Raw genomic sequence first — 24,935 nt, forward strand, 5'->3', positions numbered from 1 at the left:
TTCTAAGTTATATTCTCATTAATGTGTTTATAATTCATTTTAAAGATGGAGCATTAGAACTTACAATTAAATATTATAAATGAAAACAAAAAAGCACATACTATCTAGCAATGAGTGCTACTGAATTTATATGCAGTGCTCTAGGAGTTCATGAAAGGAAAATCACTGTAGAGATGGTTTCTTAGAACAACTAAGCCTTGAAAGAAGTGGAGTTTGGGTAAGTAGGAAGGAGGAGGAAGGGTATTTCAAGGTGGGTGTACTATTGTTACAAAACAAATTACCACAAAATTTAGAGGTTCAAAACATTTATTATTTCACAGTTTCTATGGGTCAATAATCCAGGTGGGTCTTGGCTGGGTCCCCTAGCTCAGCGTATCTTAGCAGGGTGCAATCAAGACATAGACTGGCATTGACTGGAAGAAACCACTTTTAAGCTCACTCATGTGGATGTTGGCAGGCCTTGAGTCCTCAGGTAGGCATCTCCATAGGGACTCTCATAACATCACAGCTTGCTTCCCTATAGCAAGGACTTTAAGGGATAGAGGATGTCCAAGGTGGAAGGCACAGTCTTTTTGTAACCTAATCTTGGAAGTGAAATCCCATTACTTCTGCCATATTCTACTCAGTAGAAGTGAGTCGATAAATACAGCTCATACTCAAGAGGAAAGGATTACATGACGGCATGAATGCTGGGTCATTGGAAGCCATCTTAGAAGCTGCTGATTAATGCAGTAAAGCCGGAAAAGAGAGGGCTTAAAAATGCTGATAGAAACCAATTTATTTAAAGACCCCCTGACTGCAAGGCTAAAGAGATTTAATTTTATCTTATAAGCCAGTATTTCTCAAACTTCCTTGTGCATGCAAAGCACCTGGAGAGATTGTGTCCAATCAGATTCCTGAGATGAGGCTGCAAAGATTCTAATGCAGTTTATCCTGGAGCAAGTTTGGGAAAATGTATTTATAACAAGTAACAGAGTCATTCTGATGCAAGTGGTCCAAGGACATGCTTTGAGAAAATCTACTATAAGCAATAAAACTGTTGAGTTATTTCTTTTTTGGTTGTTGTTCTCATACAAGAAAAATGTGCCCAGGTTTATCTGCCCTCACTACAGAGAAATGGATATTAGATGTGGTCAAGGTATCTCTTAAACAATGGTTCTCAATTCCAACTGTATAGTTGAATCACTTAGGGAAATTATTTGAAAATACCAATGCCTGTAATACATCCCCAGAGATTTTGATTGAATGGTGTGAGCAAGAGGTCTGGCTTCCCAGGTCATTCAACCTTCCTCCCCAGCCTCTCCGGTTTAAGACCTTGCTATTGCAAGGTGTGTCTCTGGATAAAAAGCATCAGCATCACCCCAAGTTTGTCAGAATGCTGAATCTCATGCACCACCCTACATCTACTAAATCAGAATCTGCATTTTAACAAGATTCCCGAGGTGAATTATATGTACATTAAACTTTGAGAGGCACTGGTCTAGGGAAGTCATCATTATTGAAAAATTTCAAAGAGGTGGAGAAATATAAATCAGTTTTTCCCAAATGCCACACAAAATTTATGTTTGTAAAAAGCTCCTGAAGGAATTCTGATGTGCAGCCATGTGTGTGACTCATGATAAGCAATCAGTCATCCCCAAATCAGGTTACAGATTATTTGTGTTACTAATATAATAAATATTCTCAATGAGGTACTACTTTGTCCTTGTATACTCCTTGGAATAAGGCATTGCATAAATTCTTGGTCTGACCATTTCTTATTCATCCACAAGCAAGTTAAGAAATGAATTAATATTTATTGAGCCAGTGTACTTTTTAACACACCATGCGACCTTCATGGTTTATCCACTGCAACCCAGGATCTTGTCCCATACACCTTCAACTCAAGATCAAGCCAAAAAAATAAACATGAATTATTAGTGTCTGATTAAAACCGATTTGGTAGTAAAGATGAGACTTGTATGTGGCTTTGCCACAAGTCAGTCCGAAGCTTCATCCTGTCTGAACACTGTAGCCGCTCTTCACAAACTACAGTGGCATAACAGGCATGACACTTCCACCAGGCTCCCAAGCAAAGGAGATCTTAGGTATCCTGTGTAGCTAGAAATGGAAAATATGATTGGTCAAAAGCAGCAAATAGGAAGTATCTTGTGACCACAAACAGTGCCATTGACTGGCTCTACTTACAAATAGGTCATGCAACATCATGCAACCAAGGTATGGTTTCAGAGCAAGAGACAAATAGGAAATGGGAGTACACCTCTTCCTCTGCATTAAAGGAGGCCACAGACACTCAAGGAAGAGAATGTAATTTCTATCATACATTGTATATTCTGAAGATATCACAACCTTGAAGAAGTTACTCATTTCATCCTGAAAATGCACAGAGAGTAAACAGGAGAGCCCAAGTAAGGAAATGGACTCAAGGAAATCCAAGTTGTGACCTTCATTCTGGACAACTGCCAGGGTCCAACCCCAGCAGGTCCAGGGGTCCCCAAAGGTGTGGACGGAGTCGACGAAGAAGGGATGACATGGAGACAGCGTTCAGTTGATCAGCAGCCTAGCCAGGATCTCTAGCCAGGATCTCCAGCCAAGTTCTGGTCTGGATCTCCAGTGAAGTTCTGGTTAGGATCTCCAGCCAGGTTCTGTGTCCATGTTCTCTTGCTAGGTTCTCCAGGTTCTCCAGCCAGGTTCTGTAGCCATGTTCCCTCGCTAGGTTCTCCAGCCATGTTCAGTCACCAGGTTCTAGTCAGGTTCTCTTGCCAATTTCTGTAGTCAGGTTCAGTCCAGGATCTTTTGCCATGTTCTCTCCAGCGAAGTTCTTCTGTCTCTAGAGAACGTTCTTTGTAGGTTCTGTCTCTCTTGGTTCTGTCTCCTAAGTTCTGTGTTCTAAATTCTGTGTGTTGCTGTCTTGTTACATCTGTATTTATACCAGTTGATTCAATCCTATCAATCTCTATTACAAAGGTTAGGGCGTTTCTTATCTCCATTCCAGGGAGTAAAGATTATGTAGCTTAAGCATGATTGTTCGTAGTTAAAGTGATTAATTACCCGCCTGGCACTTAGTTGAGGGGTTTTATTCCCTCCCTAACTTCAGGGGAAAATCCCTACCTGGGGAAACAACCTTTCTCAGAGAGGAGACCTTGGTTAAAACACATAGTGCCAAGAAGGTGAGCAAACATTTTAAGAACAGTATGCCATATATGCCAGGTCCTTTGAAACAGTAAGGATGGACCGGCTCCTGGCAGACAACTAAGTTTTTAAACAGAAAATTAGAATCATTTAATTTAAAAGTCAGAAAGGATCTTAAAGGTCAAGCAGGAATCCCTACACTCAAATTATATGTTCATTAGATACTGATTGAATAAATGGTCATCGATTCTCAATTCAAATATTTTCAACTAAAGGCCCAGTGCACAAAATTCCTGCCCAGGGAGGGGGGCGGGAGGTCCCTCAGCCCGGCCTGCACCCTCTCACAATCTGGGACCTCTGGCTCCTAATGGCTCACCTGCTTGACTGCCTGATTGCCCCTAACCACCTCTGCCTGCCTTCCTGATCGCCCCTAACCACTTGTCTGCCTGCCTGATAGCCACTAACTGCTCGCCTGCCTGCCTGATCTCCCCTAACTGCCTCTGCCTGAACCCCCACACCTGGGACCCAGGCTTCCCTCCTTCTGGCCACCCACAGGCACCCAGGAACCAGGCAGCTTTGCCCAGGCCAGCACCCAGGACCCCAGGTGGCTTTATCCAGGCAGACACCTGGGACCCCAGGAGGCTTCACCTGGGCTGGCCGCAGGCACCCAGGACCCAGGCAGTGCCACCCGGGCCCCGGCTTTGTCAGGAAGGACATCTGGAATGATGTCCAGAAGACATCCAGTCTATCCAGTCTAATTAGCATATTACCCTTTTATTAGTATAGATGAACATTCTTATTTTTAAAAAATTACTTCTTGGAGAAACTAAGATGGCGGCATAGATAAACACTGGGAAATTGCTACCTCCCACAACAACTTCAAAAATACAACAAAAAGACAAAACAGACATCATCCAGAACTACAGGAAGGCTGGCTGAGTGGAAATTCTACAACTAGAAGGAAAGAAAAGCACACTGAGAGCCAGAGGAGCTGCAGAAGTAAAGTGCAGAGGTACGGAGGCTCGCACGCGCGGAAAGGGGCTGGCACCTGAGGACACGGCTGTCTTTTTGAATCAGGAGGGAGTCATAATCTCCCAACTGCTCTGAACTCCAGTTCTGGGAAGTCTCTGGGGACCCAGGACTCATACGGGGAGAAACTGGACTGTCTGGCAGCGGGCAGAACTCAGAACTTGAGGGCGGCTTTCCCTCAGAGGTGCTTGCAGCAATTACCGAGACACTGAGACGCGCGGCCCCTTAGGGCAGGGCTGAGAATCCGCCATAGCTGCTTGCTCCACCCTTTGATTCCCTGAGACCCCGCTCCACCCAGGCTGCAGCAGAGGCTTTTGCATATGAATGCCTTGGCCCTTTGCAACCTGAAAATTACCTAACTGCAGCTGGGCCAGACAGACCCAGAACTTCCAAGAGAAGGGCCAAGGCCCCACAGCAGCTTGCATTGCTTCACAGCTGGGCCTCATCAGGGCACCTCCAAACTCCAAAAAAGGAAGGGGAATCTGCAGTTCTCTTCGTAGCTCCTGCTGGGTAACCTCAGGCAGAGGCTAAATTAGCACCTCCTTAGATCCAAGAGCCAGTGTACCCAGTGGTCAGAGAGGGACCATCCAGATTTCAACTCCTCAGATCCATAAGGGACACACTCAAGGTGCAGACTAGTGAGCACCAAAACCCCACTGAAGCAAGTCTTGCCCCATAAGGGTGTCTTCAGCACAGAAGTTCTCCCACTGCAGACACAGCTGATTCTCACGGCCAATTGGCCTGGAAGTCAATTCCTCCCAGTGATCCTACAACAATCAAGGCATAACTACAATAAGACTGTGCAAAAAGCCCACAAGGGGGTACACGAAGAGTGTCCACCTCAGGTAACTGGGGAGGCTGAGCCACTGGGCCCTACAGGACACCTAGCACACAAAACCACTCTACCAACAAAGGGAAGCATAAAAAATGCGGAGACAAAGAAACAGGTCACAAATGACAGAAATGGAGGAAAGCAAACAACTGGATATAGAGTTCAAGGCCACGTTTATAAGGTTTTTCAAGAATTTTATGGAAACCGCCGATAAATTTAGTGAGACTCTGGAGGATATGAAAAAAGACCAACTAGAAATTAAGCATACACTGACTGAAATAAAGAATAATTTACAGAGATCCAACAGCAGACAAGAGGATCCCAAGAATCAAGTCAAAGATTTGAAATACAAAGAAACAAAAAAGACCCAACCGAAAAAGAAAAAAGAAAAAAGATTCCAAAAATATGAAGTTAGTGTAAGGAGCCTCTGGGACAACTTCAAGCGTACCAACATCAGAATTATAGGGATACAAGAAGAAGAGAGAGGGCAAGATATTGAAAACCTATTTGAAGAAATAATGACAGAAAACTTCCCCTACCTGGTCAAAGAAATAGACTTACAAGTCCAGGAAGCGCAGAGAACCCCAAACAAAAGGAACCCAAAGAGGACCACACCAAGACACATCATAATTAAAATGCCAAGAGCAAAAGACAAAGAGAGAATCTTAAAAGCAGCAAGAGAAAGAAAGTCAGTTACCTACAAGGGAGTACCCATACAACTGTCAGCTGATTTCTCAACAGAAACCATGCAAGCCAGAAGAGAGTGGCAAGAAATATTCAAAGTGATGAATGCCAAGAACCTACAACCAAGATTACTTTATCCAGCAAAGCTATCATTCACAATAGAAGGTCAGATAAAGAGCTTCACAGATAAGAAAAAGCTAAAGGAGTTCATCACCACCAAACCAGCATTATATGAAATGCTGAAAGGTATTCTTTAAGAAGAGGAAGAAGAAAAAGGAACTCTTACCATTTGCCACAGCATGGATGGAACTGGAGAGCGGATAAATACCACATGATCTCACTCATTTGTGGAATATAATGAACAATATAAACTGATGAACAAGGACTGATCCAGAGACGGAGAGGCATTGAATGGACTGTCGGGCCTTGGAGGGAAGGTAGGGGAGGGTTGGGGTAAGGGGGAAAGATCAACCAAAGGACTTACATGCAAGCATATAGGCCTAACCAATGGACACGGACAATGGGGGGGTAAGGGCATGAGCGGGGTGGGGGGGTGGAGGGGGGGGGTAGAGGGTAACGTGGAGATAAGGACACATATGTAATATCTTAATCAATATAAAAAAAATTACTTCTTATATCAAATCAAGGTCCGCTTCCTTATAACTTTACTAGAGGCCCAGTGCATAAAATTCATGCATAGGTAGGGTCCCTAGGCCTGGCTGGTGATCAGGGCCAACCAGGGCTTCCCTTCATTCCGCGCAGCCCCCTGGTGGTCAGCGCACGACATAGTGAGCAATCAAACTCCTGTCTCCCAGTCGAACTCCTGAGGGGACACTTTGCATATTAGTCTTTTATATATATAGGTAAGGTATATTGGTTTTTTGTTCCACATTCTGAAACAACACAGACTAAGTTCTACCTTTGTTTTTTCAAATGTTTGAAGGGAGCTATCATATCCAGCCTTTCAAGCCCTATTTCTCTATACTCAATACCTTCAACCATTCTGTCTCATAAATTTTAAACTTCTGAAGAGGAGAATTCAAGTTTAATATATTTTTCCGGTTCATGCAAATCTCAATACTGTGACTAGCATGTAGTGGGTAGTCAATAAATATGAGTTGAATACATGAATTAATATCTATGTGTCCACCTGACTATTCAACATGTCCACTTAGATGTCTCAAAGATACTGCCACTCAACTCCAAGACTTAAATCAAGATCTTCCTTCCAAAGATGGCCCCCTCTTAAACTTTCCTTTCTCACTGAACAATATCATCATCTCAAATTCATGCACTTCTCTCCATCCTCCACTACCAACACCATCCTCCACTACCAACATCATCTCAAATTCATGCACTTCTCTCCATCCTCCACTACCAACACTACAAAAACTGCCATTTTTTTCCTTTGAATCATTTTACTATCCTTTTGAATAAACTAAATAAACTAGCTGGTCTCTGGGGCCTTCCAATATGTCCTCTCCACAGCAGCCACAAGATTTCTTGAAAATACAAATATGATCATGTTATACCCCTGAATTTCCATTGTTTATGGGCAAAAGAGCAAATGACCAAACATCCTTAAAGTGACCTCTAAGACTCTGCAGAGTCTGACCCCTGCCAGAAGCCAATTCCAGCATGTCAGCAGGGCTGAATCATCTGGAGATGGCTGAAGGCATTTCCCCAAACCTGAAAAAGATGAATTAAATGATTGCTTGCTGCCAGACAGCTGAGGGTATCTTAATCTACATGCTATTACCTCCTACTGGCCAAACACCTGAACAGCCGTAGGCAGTTTCACCAACCTGACAATGGACTCTGTAGACTAAACCCTGGCCTTTGAAGTGTATATCTACCTAGCCTTAGGACAAATTGTGTTAATAAATAGCAAGGGGTCTTGAGACAAGGAGAACTTGGTTTCTTTAGCCAAGCTCCTCTGGCCCCCCAAATGCCTTTCAAAATTTTGTTTCGTCTCTGGACTCTTTAATTAATTTACATACAGTGCTTCTCCAGATTCCTGAACCCTTCTAGATGCTGGATTAAGACCACCGGCATTAGACCCCTTCTCACCTCCACTGCCAATAATTTTTACCCCTCTCTTCTGCATTGTCTATGCTTAAACAGACCTTCCATTTGCTTGAATGCACCCTCCCACTCCAGGGCCTTTGCACATATTTTTCCCTTCCAATGGACACTTCTCCTATCTCCTCATCACCTATTTAATTCCTACTTATCTTTTGGATCAAAGCTTACACATCAATTATTCAGAGACATCTTAAGATCTTCCAACAAGTTCAGAGTTTAGCTTTTAGGGTTTTTTAAATATGCTTTCATATATCAGTTTGTAATATTTCATTAATTTCATTAATGTCTATTTTCTCACTAGTTTGTAGGCTCTGAGAAGTCAAGAACTTTATCTGCTTTTGCTTATCATTGAATATGACAAATTGAAATTTTTTTTTCTTTTTTTTTTTTTTGGAACAAATTGAAATTTATTTGTATGATTAAATGAATGACTCTCACAGATTCTAGGATTTCCCAGAATTGGGTGAGCATCACTGACTATAAGCCACAGTAGGGCCCCAAACCTTGCCACTTTTGAGTAATCTAAGGGCCAAGGGTTTTCAGAGGCCAATGATTTTCACCCACTCTCTAACTGTCTGACATACTCAAAGGTCATTTGGGGGCACACAGGTCAACCGAAAGGGTCAAAGCATTCTTGACATTTCTGAGCCAATTCCTGCATAGGGACCCAGGTAAGCAAAACCCACCCAGAGAGAGAAGCTGACCAGCTATGAGAAAATCAGAGGAGTTATGATTATTATTTTTTCAGTGACTCTTGGCTGGACATATGATGAGCTCTTTGGGTGTTTTGAATTTTGAGTGGATATTTTCAGTCACTATATTATTAAAATACACAAATCTATGATTATGTGGATGCATATTCTCATCCCTCATGTGTGTACTGAATACATTCAGTATTCCTGGTGCGGTGCCACATTCTGAGTTACAAAAACAACCAAAACTCAATTTCTGTCCTCAAGGTGCTCTATCTAGCGGGTAAAACAGACATGAAAATAGAGACTTATTAACAGAGGAAGGAGAAAACAGCTGTGAGAACATAGAGAGAAAAGTAATGGCCTAGAACTGGGAAAGGGTTCTCAGAGAAGGTGATGGAGCTAATAACAGAGAAAACACCTGCTCCCCTGAGGTAACATATGCTTGTAGGATTCTTAAGATGACTCAGAAAGGAAGATGAGCACCCTCAACAGTTACACACACACACATATACACACCCCTTTAGGTATGATGTTCTTAGTTTAGATAGATGATAGATGATGATAAATGATAGATTAGATAGATAGATAGATAGATAGATAGATAGATAGATAGATAGATGTAGATAGATGTAGATAGATGTAGACAGATACAGATAGACCAACAAACTGAAAACTGATGAAAAAATCATGAACCTAGACTAGACACAGTCTCTTCTTGTGGGGAAACTATTGTTTATCTGAGCTTTCATAGGGGCTTCCTACCGACAGATGTAGTAATTTCCCTATCAAGTAAAGCTTAGAGATGCCCAAAATTCTGCTACTGTACATCTACAAAAGAGACCAGCAAAATTATAATGGCATGGGTTGAGAAGATTAAAGAATTAAGAAAAGCAGAGAGGAAGGGGAAAGGGAAAGAACATTATTTTCTTGAATAACAGTCACTCCCATTAACTTTTGGTTCTTATTTAAGAGCCCTCCCAAACCTGGGATTTCCCTGAATTTGTTGCTGCAGGGCACTGACCTCCTCCCCACCCTGCTACTTGGAAGTGTGAGGAACTCTGGGGAGACTGTTAAGAAAATAATGTGCTCTACAGGGAGGCAATAATGCCACTGGGACTGGCCATGAACTTCCACTTCTGTGTGTTCTTTGTTTTCATTTGGTTTGAAATATTGAGATTTCTTCTCAGATATGCCAGCACCTTATAGCCTACAATAACTCTATAAATCTTTATCCAGGCTGATCAAGTTGTTTCAATTCATGGAGTTGTTTTCAGTCAGAGCAAGAGTGTATGTTTTCTCTTGTGAAGTATAAAAAATTCAGCTTTAAATGGAGCCATTCTATTTTTTGCTTCTCTGGAGTTGTTTCTCTTCTGGATGTTTGGGAAAGAAACAGCTTTCATAGTTATATCAGCCTTCCATACTTTTCTCTTTATATCAATCAATTCTGCTGTGGTAACAAACAGCACCAATATCTCAATAGTTTAGACAATGAAAATTTACTTTTGCTTCTGTTTTTACTACAACTTGGTGCCTACAAGGTGTCTGCCAACCTCTGTTCCCTGTGTCTCCCCATTCCAGAATCCAGGTTGAAAGATAACAGTATTAGGGACACACTGTTCTCATGGCAGAGGAAAAAGAACAAGAGAGCTGCTGGCAGAAACTCTAGAATCTCTAGAGTCTTGATACTCCTTAAAGCTTCTACTCAGACATGACACTTATCATGTCCAGTCATTCATTGGCCAAAGCCCTCCTATGACCAATCCCCAAATCTAATGGGCAAGGACACACACCCTTCCCACAGAAGGCACTGTAAGACAGACATGTAGCAATAGACAGGAAATGATAATCTTCTCACATAGAAGGAAGATCAATTGCTTCAGAATAAATGAATCAGCCTACAATACCCTTTGACTCCACCCAACAAGAAGAGTTTCTCCCCATGTCAACTAAAAAGGAATTTCATAAAAAAACTAAGATGGCGGCATAGATAAACACCGGGAAATTGTCGCCTCCCACAACAATTGAAAAATACCGCAAAGGACAGAGCGAACATCATCCAGAAAAACAGGAAGGCTGGCTGAGTGTAAATTCTACAACTAGAAGGAAAGAAAAGCACGCTGAGAGCCAGAGGAGCTGCGGAGGTGAAGTGCAGAGGTACGGGGGCTTGCGTCCGCGCGCGCGGCGCAGAAAGAGGGTGGCACCTGAGAACGCGGCTGTCTTTTTGAATCACAAGCTCCCGACTGCTCTGAACTCCGGTTCCGGGAAGTCTCTGGGGACCCAGGACTCATACGGGGAGAAGCTGCACTATCGGGCAGCGGGCGAACCTGAGGGCGGCTTTCCCTCAGAGGTGCTTGCAGCAACTATCAGGTCACTGAGACCCGCGACTCCTTAGGGCTGGGCGGAGAATCAGCCATAGCTCTTTGCTCCGCCCTTTGATTCCCTGAGACCCCGCCCCTCCCAGGCTGCGGCAGAGGCTTTTGCATGTGAATGTACCTAACTGCAGCCGAGCCAGGCAGACCCGGAACTTCCAAGAGAAGGCCCAAGGCCCCGCAGCGGCTTGCATTGCTTCACAGCTGAGCCTCTTCCTGGCTCCTGCTGTGTGGCCTCAGGCAGAGGCTGAATCAGCATCTCCTTAGATCCAGGAGCCACTGTACCCAGTGGTCAGAGGGGGACCATCCAGATTGCAACTCCTCAGATCCATAAGGGACACACTCAGGGAGCAGACTCAGTGAGCACCAAAGCCCCACTGAAGCAAGTCTTGCCCCAGAAGGGTGTCTTCAGCACAGAAGTTCTCCCACTTCAGACACAGCTGATTCTCACAGCCAATTGGCCTGGAGGTCAATTCCTCCCAGTGATCCTACAACAACCAAGGCACCAAGAGTGCACCAAGAGTGTCCACCTCAGGTAACTGGGGAGGCTGAGCCACTGGGCCCTACAGGACACCTGGCGCGCAGGGCCACTCTATCAACACAGGGAAGCAGCCAAAATGCGGAGACAAAGAAACAGGTCACAAATGGCAGAAATGGAGGAAAGCAAACGACTGGATATAGAGTTCAAGGCCACGTTTATAAGGTTTTTCAAGAATTTTATGGAAACCGCCGATAAATTTAATGAGTCCCTCAATAAGTATAGTGAGACCATGGAGGACATGAAAAAGGACCAACTAGAAATTAAGCATACACTGACTGAAATAAAGAATAATTTACAGAGATCCAACAGCAGACAAGAGGATCCCAAGAATCAAGTCAAAGATTTGAAATACAAAGAAACAAAAAAGACCCAACTGAAAAAGAAAAAAGAAAAGAGATTCCAAAAATATGAAGATAGTGTAAGGAACCTCTGGGATAACTTCAAGCGTACCAACATCAGAATTATAGGGGTACCAGAAGGAGAGAGAGGGCAAGATATTGAAAACCTTTTTGAAGAAATAATGACAGAAAACTTCCCCTACCTGGTGAAAGAAATGGACTTACAAGTCCAGGAAGCGCAGAGAACCCCAAACAAAAGGAATCCAAAGAGGACCACACCAAGACACATCATAATTAAAATGCCAAGAGCAAAAGATAAAGAGAGAATCTTAAAAGCAGCAAGAGAAAGAAAGTCAGTTACCTACAAGGGAGTACCCATACGACTGTCAGCTGATTTCTCAACAGAAACCATGCAGGCCAGAAGAGAGTGGCAAGAAATATTCAAAGTGATGAATAGCAAGAACCTGCAACCAAGATTACTTTATCCAGCAAAGCTATCATTCAGAATAGAAGGTCAGATAAAGAGCTTCACGGATAAAAAAAAGCTAAAGGAGTTCATCACCACCAAACCAGCATTATATGAAATGCTGAAAGGTATTCTTTAAGAAGAGGAAGAAGAAAAAGGAACTCTTACCATTTGCCACAGCATGGATGGAACTGGAGAGCGGATAAATACCACAGGATCTCACTCGTTTGTGGAATATAATGAACAACATAAACTGATGAACAAGGGCTGATCCAGAGACGGAGAGGCATTGATTGGACTGTCGGGCCTTGGAGGGAAGGTAGGGGAGGGTTGGGGTAAGGGGGAAAGATCAACCAAAGGACTTATATGCAAGCATATAGGCCTAACCAATGGACATGGACAATGGGGGGGTGAGGGCATGAGCGGGGGGGGGGGGGGGGGGTAGAGGGTAACGTGGAGACAAGGACACATATGTAATATCTTAATCAATAAAAAAAAAAATTTAAAAAAAAGGAATTTCATATGATTTCTTTCTTTTTTAGAATTGTTACAAAACTCTGGGGCAAGATTTGTCAAATTGTTCTTCAAAATATCCTAGTCCCCCAATATGTTAACAGTTAAGCAATTTAAAAGAATTCCATGGTCCAATAAGTTTGGCAAATACACTATATTAATATTAAGTGCTCTGAGAATTCCTGCTGTAAAGATACCTACTTAACCCAGGATTGGCATCAGAGAACTATTTCTATAATGGCACATCCATTCACATCTCATGAGATTCTAGTAGCTAACACTGCCCTAAAGGATTATGGGAGAATCACCCAGATGGTTTCTTGCTGTTTCATTAATGCTGTGTGTCCACATTGAAGGACATCTAATAGGCTTCCATTTTTTTTTTGCTAAGATCAAACTCTATGTTAGGAATCTGATACTACTCTTTGCCTACTGAATTAATCATAAAGATTCAGACTGGCTTTTATTTCTTGTGCAACAAATATAATCTGAGCCCTACTTTGTGCCTAGTCCTGGGCCAAGCATTGAGTACATGGTGTGAACAAAATAAACATGGGCTTTGCCCTCATGGACTTACCAGTTTAAGATAAGAGGAAACAGACATAAAGCAAACACAGGAATAAACAGCTAACCTCTCAGCAGTGGCCACCCATTTCTTCTTGAAATGTTCTCCATGCTTAGCTTCTGAGATGCTGCATTTAGATGCTTTTCCTCTCCCATTGTTCTTTTTCCTCTGCCATGAGAACAGTGTGTCCCCAATACTGTTATCTTTCAACCTGGATTCTGGAATGGGGAGACACAGGGAACAGAGGTTGGCAGACACCTTGTAGGCACCAAGTTGTAGTAAAAACAGAAGCAAAAGTAAATTTTCATTGTCTAAACTATTGAGATATTGGTGCTGTTTGTTACCACAGCAGAATTGATTGATATAAAGAGAAAAGTTTGGCCTCTCCTTCTCAGTCTCCTTCACTGGCTCTTCCTCTTCTATCTGCTTCTAACTATAGAGCACCCATAGCCCTTGCTGGGTCCCCCTTCCCTCTGTTATCGCTCTCTAGGTGATCTCACTCATGCTCATGGTGTTAAATTCCGCATATGTGCTCATGATTACCACTGGTTTGGCTCAGTGGATAGAGCGTCAGTCTGTGGATTGATGTAATGAAAGGGAATATTTTATTTAAAGAAATAATGCCTCATCTTTCTGCATTACCAAATAACCAACCTCAGATGAGAGAAAACAGCTGCATACATTGGCGTGAGGTGAATACTTAAGTTTAAAAATGCTAAGTCGAGTCAACATCTTCCCCTGTGGTCACAGAAGCTGTCACAAAGATTTTATAAATTGCCTACATTCCCGCACCCCATCTGGTGATGCTGGTATGTTGCAGCCATGGATGACTTACTCTTCACAATAGTCCCACATGGATCTAGTCCCTTCTTTAAAATGAAAAGATTTTTTTTTAAGTGGCAGGGCTTGTCTATAACTCTCCCACCCAACCAGAGCAGCAACTCAAGCGCATAATCCTGATTCCTCAATTTAGCTACAGGACCAAAGAGGGGGTCAAAAGAGGATGACTGCCTGGATTGCAGAAAGATTTTTAACCAGCAGTTCTAATAACTGCATCTCTGGTCTTTATGTGAATTTTGATCCTGTATTTTTCCAAGCCTTTCCCAAGGCCTCTTCTACCAGCCAAAATGAGCTAGGTTTCACACACTGTTAGAAGAAAAGAGGACTGATGGAACCTGAGTATTGTAGAGGGAAGCTGAGAGCCCTTTTTGTACGTGATGATCTGCCTAAGTGAGTTGGGGTCCCTGATAACCACACAGGGAGGCCCTCGTTGTAATGTGGCCATGGTCTCCATGGCATAGCTGCTTTGTGTCTGTACACAGAGGCAGCTTTTCCTCATCTTGTTTGCCCTAAAAAAAGTTTGTCCTTGGCCTCTCCATGCTTGAAGCTTAGGGTTTAGTCTATTGACAGAAGGGGAAATTGTCTGGATTACATCTTTTCCTCAAAAATAAACATTTTTTAATTGCCATAGTTTTTTAAACTATGTCTTCTTTTTCCTGCTAGTATCCCTTCCCTATCATACTACCCTGGATAAATACATAGTTTGTGCTATACTATTTATTAACAAGGGACCCTCTGGACCAACAGTAACTTTGGGAGTTCTGCTGGGCATTTGGTATGCTGTCCAGCTGAGTCCCCAACCACATTGTGAGTCAACACAAACACAGCAGATGGTAAGTAGAGACAACAGTTCCCCTCCTAGCGTGCTGCCACTATGACCTTCAGCTCAGCCTCTGGGTCACCAATTCTGGGACTTGAGCTGGCACTTTTTAAAAGAAGATACTCTGACAGAGAGATCATTGTCAGTTGAGTCTTGCAAAAATCCTCTTTCTGTGTGCTCTACTAGTCCATCTTGGCATGAGCCGTTCCCTATGCAGTTTCTGTCATCCTCCATCCCTGCTTTCTCACCATGGCCTGAACACTGCTCTCAATTTAGATCAATACTGTGTGCTTTGTTATGTACCATGATTTCACTCCCCATGCATTTCCATTTGATATATGCTGAGGTTGTTCATGATGCAGAGCCGACTTGCTGCGCATAGTATTTCCTTTGCCCTCCTTTGGTAACTTCCCAAGTTCACAGTCAGTACTCAGTCATGCACGTGTGCAAACCCTTAGACAACTTGACAATTAAAGCCCTGCCAACTGAATAGCTTGTATTTCCATTCAATAAGCTTTTCATTCACTTATCCTAAGTGTCCATTACACAGCTCAATGTTAACAGCCCTTTAACTTGTCACATCATGTTGTACATAACAGCACTCGCATTCTAAACTAGGCTCTAACACAACAGTACCATGGAAATAATAAACAGCCATAAAACTATGGTGTCTCTAGCTGTGGTGAATATGACAGATGCAGTACAGGGTGGGGCAAAAGTAGGTTTACAGTTGTTTGTATGGAAAATAATATAAAAGTTAATAAATAATAATACAAGAATAAACTATGTCATGAACTGTAAACCTATTTTTGCCCCACCCTTTATTTACCCAAGTCCTTGCCTCTGTACCCATTTTCAGTTTCCAATAAAGACTCACCACAAGCCCCAGAAAGTCAGAGGTGCACAGGGTGTGGCAGTGGGGCAGCAGCAGATGCAGATGGGTGATCAGGGCACTGGGCTTATGGTGACCCAAGCTGCTATAGGAACATCTGCTCAAATACTAAATTTACCACTTAGTTGGTTTAGGAACTCTCTTCTTTTAGCCCCCCAAACTATCATGGTGTCTTTTTTACTTATTTTTTGTTGTTATTATTAATCCTCACCCAAGGATACTTTTTTCCATTGATTTTTAGAGACAGTAAAAGGGAGGGGTGGGGAGAGAGAGTGAGAGAAACATTGATGTGAGAGAGAAACATCAATTGGTTGCCTCCCATATGCAACTTGAGGGGTGGAGGGAATGAACCTGCAACCCTGGTAGGTGTCCTTGACTGGGAATCAAACATTTGGTGTGAAGGTCAACACTACCACAGAGCACACCAGCCAGGGCTTTTTTTTCTTTTTTAAATCTACACAACTACCTTCCCCAAAGCACACTAGAGTGTGTCCATGTTTCTCTGCCACTGTCTCCTCAGTTAGTCCTTTTTCTTTAGAGCTGACCCCATGTTTGGAGATTTGGTATGCTTTCAGCCTCATTTCTTTGTCTTCCCAACCTGTGATAAAACTAAGTGAAAGTACTAACTATGGTAGCTCAGAACCCAAGAACTAGTGGGGCACCTATGGAATTGTGTCAGGGCAGGAAGGTCGACCAGAAAGAGCATGGATAATGCAAGTTTTTGTTGGTGGCTATGGATACTATTGGCATGGAGGATCAGTCTGTCCTGGCAGCTGGGCCCACCACTCCCCTTTCACAAGGGAAAGAGAGTGAGGCCTTTCCATCTCCTTAGCAGCATAGACCCAACCCAGAAGATAGGATCATCTCACTCTCTTCCAGTTGAGGTAGAGTGGAGATGGTCTCACTCCCAGGGAGGCCTCCTGCAGCTCTCCCCTCCCCCTCTGATGAAAAGATAAAGGCCTTTATTTACTTCGCTGTGGAAGATGAGACAGAGAATTTCCCTATGGCTCTGGCAGAGCCCAGTTATGCCACCACCTTCTGTCCTGGGAGACTAATGCCAAGTTGGAGATTAATAGAAGATGAATTCCACAGCTGTATAGTTCTAAAATACAGAATTTGAGCTTCTTATAAGCACTGAAGCATCTACATTCTACTTTTTTCTAAGTCCCTGTCACCAAAGAAACACACAAAACATTTATTTTTCTCCCTATCCCTGACCTATATACCAACCCTACTCCCAACCAGGAACCTTGGTTGAAATATTTTTCTCTATTTTAGAGGAGGAAAATTAGGAGTGCTTTTTATTTGTGCGCAGAAAAGTAGAAAAAAAGGAAGAGGGGCTTCTATTCAGGTTCTTTTAAACTAATAACCAATCCAAGCTTTTCTAGCATTTTCCTCTCTATTGGGATATTATTGGATGAAAGTGAAAAATTACCATTACTTTGTTTTTTATAAATAGACTTCTACCAGCAAAGGCAAAAGATTAGTCTCTTCTCAGCATAAAACTTTCTGTTTTGACCTCTCCATGTTCTGACTGAGGCCCCACAGCTATTCCAGCAAGCAAGGGAAATCAAAGAAGAATTCCAGGGACAGAATAACTTTACATTCAACCCACAGCGCGCTCTCTCTCTCTCTCTCTCTCTCTCTCTCTCTGCAAATCTTTACTATGAAATCAGCAGTTCCAGAAGAGCAGAGGTAAGTCATCCCCTCTAAATGCTGGTGGTCACTTCAGGGCACTGAACACATTTTCACTTTCAGTGGTAGGTCTCCTCAGATGACTGTGATCTTCTGTGAGCCTGGGATTTACTAGAGAAAAAGAGAGAGAGGAAGAAAAAAAGGAGGGGAGGAAGGGAAAAGAAAATACATAGTTGAAATACAGCAATAACCCATTACTCTGTGGGTCTGGTGTGCTATAAGCTGCATTCCATCTCTCACACACACAGTGATGTGTTGTCCAGTGTAAGGAATCACATCTGGTTAGCAGCCCCCCTGGCTGAATTCTACCTCTCAGAAGGGAGTTGAATAGGGCAGAATTTGGATCTTAAAGGTCAGGTTAGGATTAAGAGGAAGAACCAAGGACCACAGACTTAGCCCATTTCAATCAGTATAGAAGGACCCAGAGGACAAGGACCATAGCAGCTAGCAAATATTTACTAAGCACTCAGTAAGTGCTCTGCTCTTGTAGGAATTCAGGGAAGCAAAGAGATGGCTGATCACCAAGGAGGAGAGCCACTGAAGGTCCATTCTGTTCCTGGAGAAAAGACAAGGAACAGAAGACTGGCAGAGCCATTTAGTCACAGGTGACAGACACTTGGCCACAGGCTTTGTCTTATCCCCTGAGGACAACACTGTAATAAGCCCTTGCTGCACTGCATGGTTTATTCTTTGTTTGGCCAATGATCTCTTACCCAGTGGTCTTCAACCCCAGCTGCACATAGAATTACCTAGGAAGCTTTTTTTAAAAATCCTGATTTCCAGGCCCCACCCCAGATTAGCTAAGTCAGACTCTTTGGGGATATTACCTAGGCTTCCGTACTTTTGAAAACTCCCTAGGTGATCCCAATGTGGGGCCAAGATTGAGAACCAGAACCACTGCCTGAAGATAACTGTCCTAATTTCCTCTCCAGTTGTTCTCTGCCTCCACATTCCTCTTATCTAAGTTGTTATAATTCCCTTCTTTTTTAGTTTGATCTACTCTGTTCTTTCAGCAGATAAGTCTATCATACTCAACTAAACCTTTTTCCATGCTTTAACTTTGCTTTTTTTCATCTAATTTTCATTGCCCGCTCCACTGCCTTCATCTTCCCATTATGTTTATTTTGTGTTGTGTTTTCTTAAGTCCAGCATCAACATTTATGGTGTGTTCTATATGGGCAGAGTACAATAGTAGGCACTTAAATGCCACTAAGAATTACATCAATACAATAATTTTTTCTGTTAAATTCTGCGTGACAGTTATGGGCTCTTGTCCAGTGGAAGAGTGGCATTTTAGCAAAGTCTATCTCCCTTCCCAGGAACAGCTCTCTTGATATATAAATAAAAGATCCATAGTAAATATATTGCAACAAGCAATAAAAAAAACTTCCACACATGAAGTAAAGAACCATTAAAAGGTATGGTTCCTCTTACCTTGATTTTGTTTTTCAGGAATCAAGCCAGATGCCTGTTGGAGCAACAAGAAATGTTTGTTCCTTTTAGTAGAAGCAAAATTTTACAGTGCCAAATGACAGAATGGGAAATTAATGACCGTACTATATATGAATAACTAGAGAAAAAGAGAGAGAGAGAGAGAGAGAGAGAGAGAGAGAGAGAGAGAGAGAGAGAGAAAGGAGGGGAGGAAGGGAAAAGAAAATACATAGTTGAAATACAAGTTGGCTCCCTGAAATTATATATTAACAAGGAGACATCTATGACTCTGGTCTCCAGAGCAACTTTACTCATAGATGCCGATTCTCCCTGGAGAGTCTTGAAACCACCGTGAAAGAGGACGGGTCTTATTACTGTGCTGTTCTATGGGTGGTGCTGCTCCTCTGCCTCCAGATAGGTCACAAACCAAATCGTGCCCTTCGCAGCTTCCACATTGTCAGCTGAGTGCCAGTGCAGTCTAACTGTAGATCTATCACAAAGTGTACTCCCGTCCATTATTTCATGACCGTATGAAGTCCTATTATCCCAATTTTATTGTTTAGAAAACTGAGGTCTTGAGAGGTTAAGTGATTTGCAATAAGTGATGGTGTCAGGCACAAATCCAGATTTTCCAAGCTTTTCTAAGTACAGTAGTCTCTGAACTACAGCATAGCTACTTCTTGAGAACTAGAGAAGGCACTGAAAAAAGAGGACCTCCCCCCCCCCCCCGCCAAGTTCCAGGACCCCATCCAGTCTTATAGGTAGTGTTCCGTCTGAGTCTTGTCTGAGCAAAGGTAGGGCTGCCTGCTCTTAACAGTCTGTGCAAATTCAAAGAAATGGAGGATGAGCTCAAGGAACTCACTTGAAGAACAGAAAAGCAGCTCTCTGCTTGAGATTATGGGAAGTGAACGCTGAAACATAAATTCAAGGGCTTGCTAAGGTCCCTAACACCTCAAATATTTCATTTTTGTTTCTGTTCTCAATAAACACATCTTCCTCCATTGCTATATAATCCATTGGTTGATTTGCCTGGGACCCACAAGCAGCACTGTGGCCCTGAAAATGAAATATTAATGACCTCATCCTTACAGCCATCTCTAGACATCTTACAGAAAAGCAGAAAGCACTTGTGGCAGTTTACATATTAGGGTCAGCAGCCTGTTTCTTAACCCTCCTCTGTCTGGTCAGGCTGAAGGGAACAGAAGTTTCTATAATGATATAGTCTATCTTTAACGCCACAACCCAAAAACCTAGGGTCCTTCCTATGGTCATGATCTTGGGAATGAGCTCCTCACTGGTCTTCCTTTGCTCTCCTTGTATGTTGTAGACAGCAACTCACATTCAAGCCAAGCATCTTGTGGGCAGAAAAAATCATTTCATTTCAATCAGCACTTCTGAGGAGCAGTATGAGTTCCACAAGAAGTTTGGAGGGATTACCTAAGAGATAAAGACAGATCGAGTAACAAGTGTGAGGCAGCACTTGTACATCATAAAGCACTACATGCAGAGGCAACTTCAGAATTGCTGAAGAGTAGCAATCTCATTGGAAGATGCCTTGGGAACTTGCCTGAGGCTATATTTTCATAATCTGAAGATGTCAAAATGGGAAGCTGATAGAGATGATGGGGAAGGATGGATAAATCCCTCCAAACCACTTTTGCCTCTGCTATTAACCACTCAGGTCTCAGGTATCCTTGTTTTTATAAAAAATATATCAAGGAGGAAACTAACAAATAGCCAAGCAATGAGTAAAGTGTTTGCAAATATCATTTCATTTATTCCTCACAGGCTGAAAATAAACATTAGTTTTCCTGGAAAATCACATGAAAAAACAGGCATCCCCCCAGGTCATGGGAAGAAGTGGCTAATTGCTGGCCTTGACATAGAAAGAATCAGCACAAGGAACAGCCTGCACAGAGCCTGAGAAAGGTAGAGTCCAAGGGCGAGGCCCTGGCACACTTTCCTACCTTCCACCTGGGCACCCCAAGATAGGCTACATTTGTATTCAAATTCCATCTTGCTCCTGCCGTGTGACCTGACCAAGAAGGCCAAGGTGTGCTGCAGGTCCTGATTCTCCCAGACCAGGCACGGCACAGCTTTTAGACACCCACTGCCTAAGCTTCTACCACATCATAACTGGTTCCCTCCCCACTACTGTCTTCTATCTCTGGCTTTGATTTATTATTAACATTGACTCACTCCTAGTCAGGCCTTAAGAAAGGTTGCTTTTGCCCACTAGCAATCAACTCTTAAAATTGCCTCTAACCTATCGCAGATATAAGTCATAGTTGTAAACATAAGCACATTCTTGGGATTTTTCAGAATGACTTTCTGAATAATTTGGGAGAGCTCAACAGTAATTATCTAAGAAGACAGACTTCTTTGAGCCCAGCTAATTGTTCTTTTGCTATTAGTGCAATTTTAAGCCCACAGCACTTCCTCCTGCCTCAGGGCTTTTCTTACATGTCCTCATTTTTTTATATATACAATAATCTTTCCTTACACATGCCCCCTGATACCTGGTGTATCAGGCAGAGGATACTCTTGAAGTGGTGATCGAGAGAATCTAATGCAAGGGGCATTTACAAAGGTGTGGGCAGGTGTTATGGATTAAATTATGTCTCTGAAAAAAGAAAAGATATGCTGAGTTCTCACCTCCAGTAGCTTGGAAATTGACCTTATTTGCAAATAGGGTCATTGAAATTAATATAGTTGGTTAAGATGAGGTCAGGCTGGAGTAGGGTGGGCCCCAAACACAATATGACCAACATCTTTATGAGAAGCAGTCGTGTGAAGACAGAGATGGAGAGAGAACACAGTGTGACCAGGAAGGCAGGGACTGAAGTGACACACCACAAGCCAAGCCAAGAACACCAAAGATTGCAGCAAAGCACTGGAAGTTCAGAAGGGACAAGAAAGAATCCCCCTACAGGTTTCGGAGGAAGTACAGCCCTACTGACACCTCGATTTTGGACTTCTAGCCTCCAGAACAGTGAGGCATTACATTTCTATTGTTTTAAGCCACCCAGTTTGTGGTTCTTTCAAGGCAGTCAGAGGAAACTAACGCAGCTGGGTTGTGGGAAACCAAAAGATATGGTGAAACACCTTGGGTCTGACAACAAAGAAGCCACTACCACCCTAATCCTGAAACATGATGTCGAGGAGCCGTTACTGGATGCTGCAGGTGTAGGAAAGAAGCTATAGCCTGCAGTTGAGGAAAGCAGCCTCTGCCAATATGCATTCCTGCAGGAAGTAATGGGTGGTAATAACAATGTACCTCACTCTCCTCCTCTCCAATCTCCTAATAGTACCTCCCACTGGTCAAATTAAATGGCATACCAGAGAGCAAGGGAACCAGGTGGATGTTGTCCATTAAGGTCAGCCTCCTAGAGTAAGAAGTAGAGTAGACCTGGAGGGACAAGAAGACTCCATCTAGCATAGCTGGGCAACTTCTGCTTTGGAGTCTTATCTGTAAAGTCACGTCTTTAAGGAAGCCTTCCCTTACCAGATCCTGGCCCCAGTAACATGGTCTCATATTACTTCTGCTTCTACACAGTACTTATAACAGCTGCAGTGGAGGAATTCATTATGCAAATTATGCATTAAGTGATGCCTAGGTCTCATGCTTGAACATACGTTTTATAAGAGAAGAGATAACATCTGTCATTTACCAGTGAATCTTTAGGATCTAGTGTGCAGTAAAAATGACTAAATTATAGGATGTGCCAAGAGCTAAGAGCCTGATATAAAAAGATGAAGTATGTAAGTCCAGGGAAGCTACCCTCAACAGCTCTCAAAGAGCTATAGAGAATGGGCATCATTGTGTCCATCAGGTGAGAACTGATGATGGATTTTGTCCTTTCAAAGAATGAGACCACCTTGAGTACTTGCTAATGGTCCTCTATGAATGGTGGTAGTGGGTAGTTGGGTAAATGAGATGACTCAAGGGTAAGGAGAGCAACTACCATGAGATCAAGCAAACTTGAGCTTGCTTCTATCTGAATTTCTTCAGGTCAATCTGGTCCCAGTCACATGCGGGAAAACAAGAAAGTTTAGGTGGGTCTCTCCTCCACTAGCAAGGGAACTTAGGTCCTGCACCTATCCTCAGATGTTGGGCGCTGCCTTTGCTCCTGCTTCTTTGCATACCAAAGGATCCTCCTCCCAGCTTCTGTTGTACCCTCTAGTTTCCATTATTAATTTACCTGTTTATTTCAAAATTGCATAGATTATTGTTCTTGAAATTCAAAAATGTAGGTCCCAAAAGTTCAAGCATGCCTCTGTTTTGAAAACATATAAATTTAGGCTGTCATAAACTGGAAGGTAGTGGTGGTTTCTAAGTTTTTTAACAATATTTGGCTCTATGTAATTCAACATAGGTGACCTAGCTTCAGAAAAGACAGATGAGCTCAATAAAGATCAGGAAACTGGCTCAAATTTGGAAACAATATTTCATTGGCTTGCTCTTTTACACTTGGGTGAATCACCCTTATGCAGCTATCCAACTCTGCCTGGAGGAAGTTGCAGTAAACACAAAATCATTACAACACCCGTAGTCCATCGATCTCCTTATTTGATGGTTCTTTTGATTACAGCTGTAAATATCAATAATTCTTCTTGGCATTGACTGTGACATCACCACAGAGCATATAACAAGTACATCTAACATGAAAATGAAACATAATATCAAACATAACTTCTAAGGTGGGAAGCAGAAACCTTGTTATCAAATAAGCTGTCTTAACCTTTTTTGAAGTGTCCTTCCTTATCTGGACCACATTATCAATCTTGAAGGTGGTACTATCATGCCAGTAACAGGCTATAAGCTCTGTGAAACTCCTGTGATTTGGCCAAAACCCCTCATGGGAAACAGAACAGCTGCCGACAAGGGCTGATTTCCTCAGTCACAAATGTGTCACAGAGAAGGTGTTGACTCAGAGGAGGGACCAGGCAGAGGGTGAGTTCGGAGGCAGAGCTATCCCCAAGTGGAGCCATGCAGAGGAACTGCTTGCTCATCTATCTCACCCTCTTCTGGACAGGTAAGGTAGATCCTGGAAACTCAATCAAGGAAGACTAGCAACAATGAGGCATCAAGAATGCCAGGGCCAGGAGCTCATGGACAGTGCCCCTTACTCGATGATTGTAGCCCCAGTTCTCACTGAGCCCCTCTCATGTCTTTGCTTTCAGGAGTCATGTCAGCTATCGTGTTGGTATCTCAAGACAAAGTGATGACTATGTCCTTGGGGATGTCTGCCACCCTCAGGTGCTCCTTGAAGGGAGAAACGATCAGTAACTACTATATCAGCTGGTACAGGCAGACCCAGGGTAACACAATGACTTTCATACACCGAGAAGGGGGCATGTATGGCCGTGGTTTCTTCGGCAAGTTCCGGGCTAACATTAATGATTCAAGCAATGAGGCTGAGCTTGAGATCCTTAAAGCATCAGAAAGAGATGAAGGAATTTACTACTGTGCCAGCGACTACCACCCTGCTGCTGGCCCACTTCTAAGCAGCTCAAAAACCATGGAGATCTATGTAGAACAGCAATTCCAACAAGATCACGATTTCCCCTTTAATAAATAGTTTAAGAAATGGGGGCCAGAGAAGGCTGATATTACTGCCTTTCCTTCACCCTCAGTCACTCATGAGCTCTCATATTACTCAGAGAGGCAACCTCCAGTGGGGTGTGGCCCACTGTGGGACCGGAGGAGAGACAGAGCCACAGTCAGGAGTTGTAGCATTCACTGTACACTTTTAACAGTTTTCTTGAAGCTTCGGCCACACACTAAGTGCTGAGGGCATTAGATTAAAGGGGCATTTTCCAAAATATGACTACAGGTAATGGATGTCCAGTTTCTCCCCCAGTCACATACGCCACGAATATAGCTGTTCTGGAAGAGAGGGGTTGGAAAAGTGGGGACGCTCCTTTTCTTCAGCATCAATAGTATGCACTGCATGCCATCTTCCCAACATGGAAGGCAAGATTCAATCTCTGGCATTCTGTATTGT

General features: G+C 42.9%; 1 long non-coding RNA gene and 1 gene segment (V, D, J or C); one reads left to right on the top strand and one right to left on the bottom strand.

Moving 5' to 3' along the window:
* Window positions 1-1,776: 1,776 nt before the first annotated feature.
* Window positions 1,777-20,530, bottom strand: LOC132240167 (uncharacterized). Of its 2 annotated transcripts, XR_009454224.1 has the most exons (4): window positions 20,178-20,530; window positions 18,931-18,964; window positions 13,317-13,467; window positions 1,777-2,100 (listed from the first exon to the last, which is right to left on the bottom strand). It is a non-coding gene; the product is annotated as an uncharacterized LOC132240167 (long non-coding RNA). The 2 variants fall into 2 exon arrangements; XR_009454225.1 differs by lacking the exon at window positions 18,931-18,964 and having other exon boundaries at window positions 20,178-20,524.
* Window positions 20,531-23,695: 3,165 nt separating this feature from the next.
* LOC132240156 (T cell receptor delta constant-like) overlaps window positions 23,696-24,935 on the top strand; it is a 62,343-nt gene continuing 61,103 nt past the window's right edge. Inside the window, 2 exon segments of the C gene segment in view lie at window positions 23,696-23,963; window positions 24,112-24,435. Coding sequence covers window positions 23,918-23,963; window positions 24,112-24,435 — 370 coding nt within the window.

Source organism: Myotis daubentonii, chromosome 1, assembly GCF_963259705.1.
Source record: "Myotis daubentonii chromosome 1, mMyoDau2.1, whole genome shotgun sequence".
Classification (NCBI taxonomy): Eukaryota; Metazoa; Chordata; class Mammalia; order Chiroptera; family Vespertilionidae; genus Myotis; species Myotis daubentonii.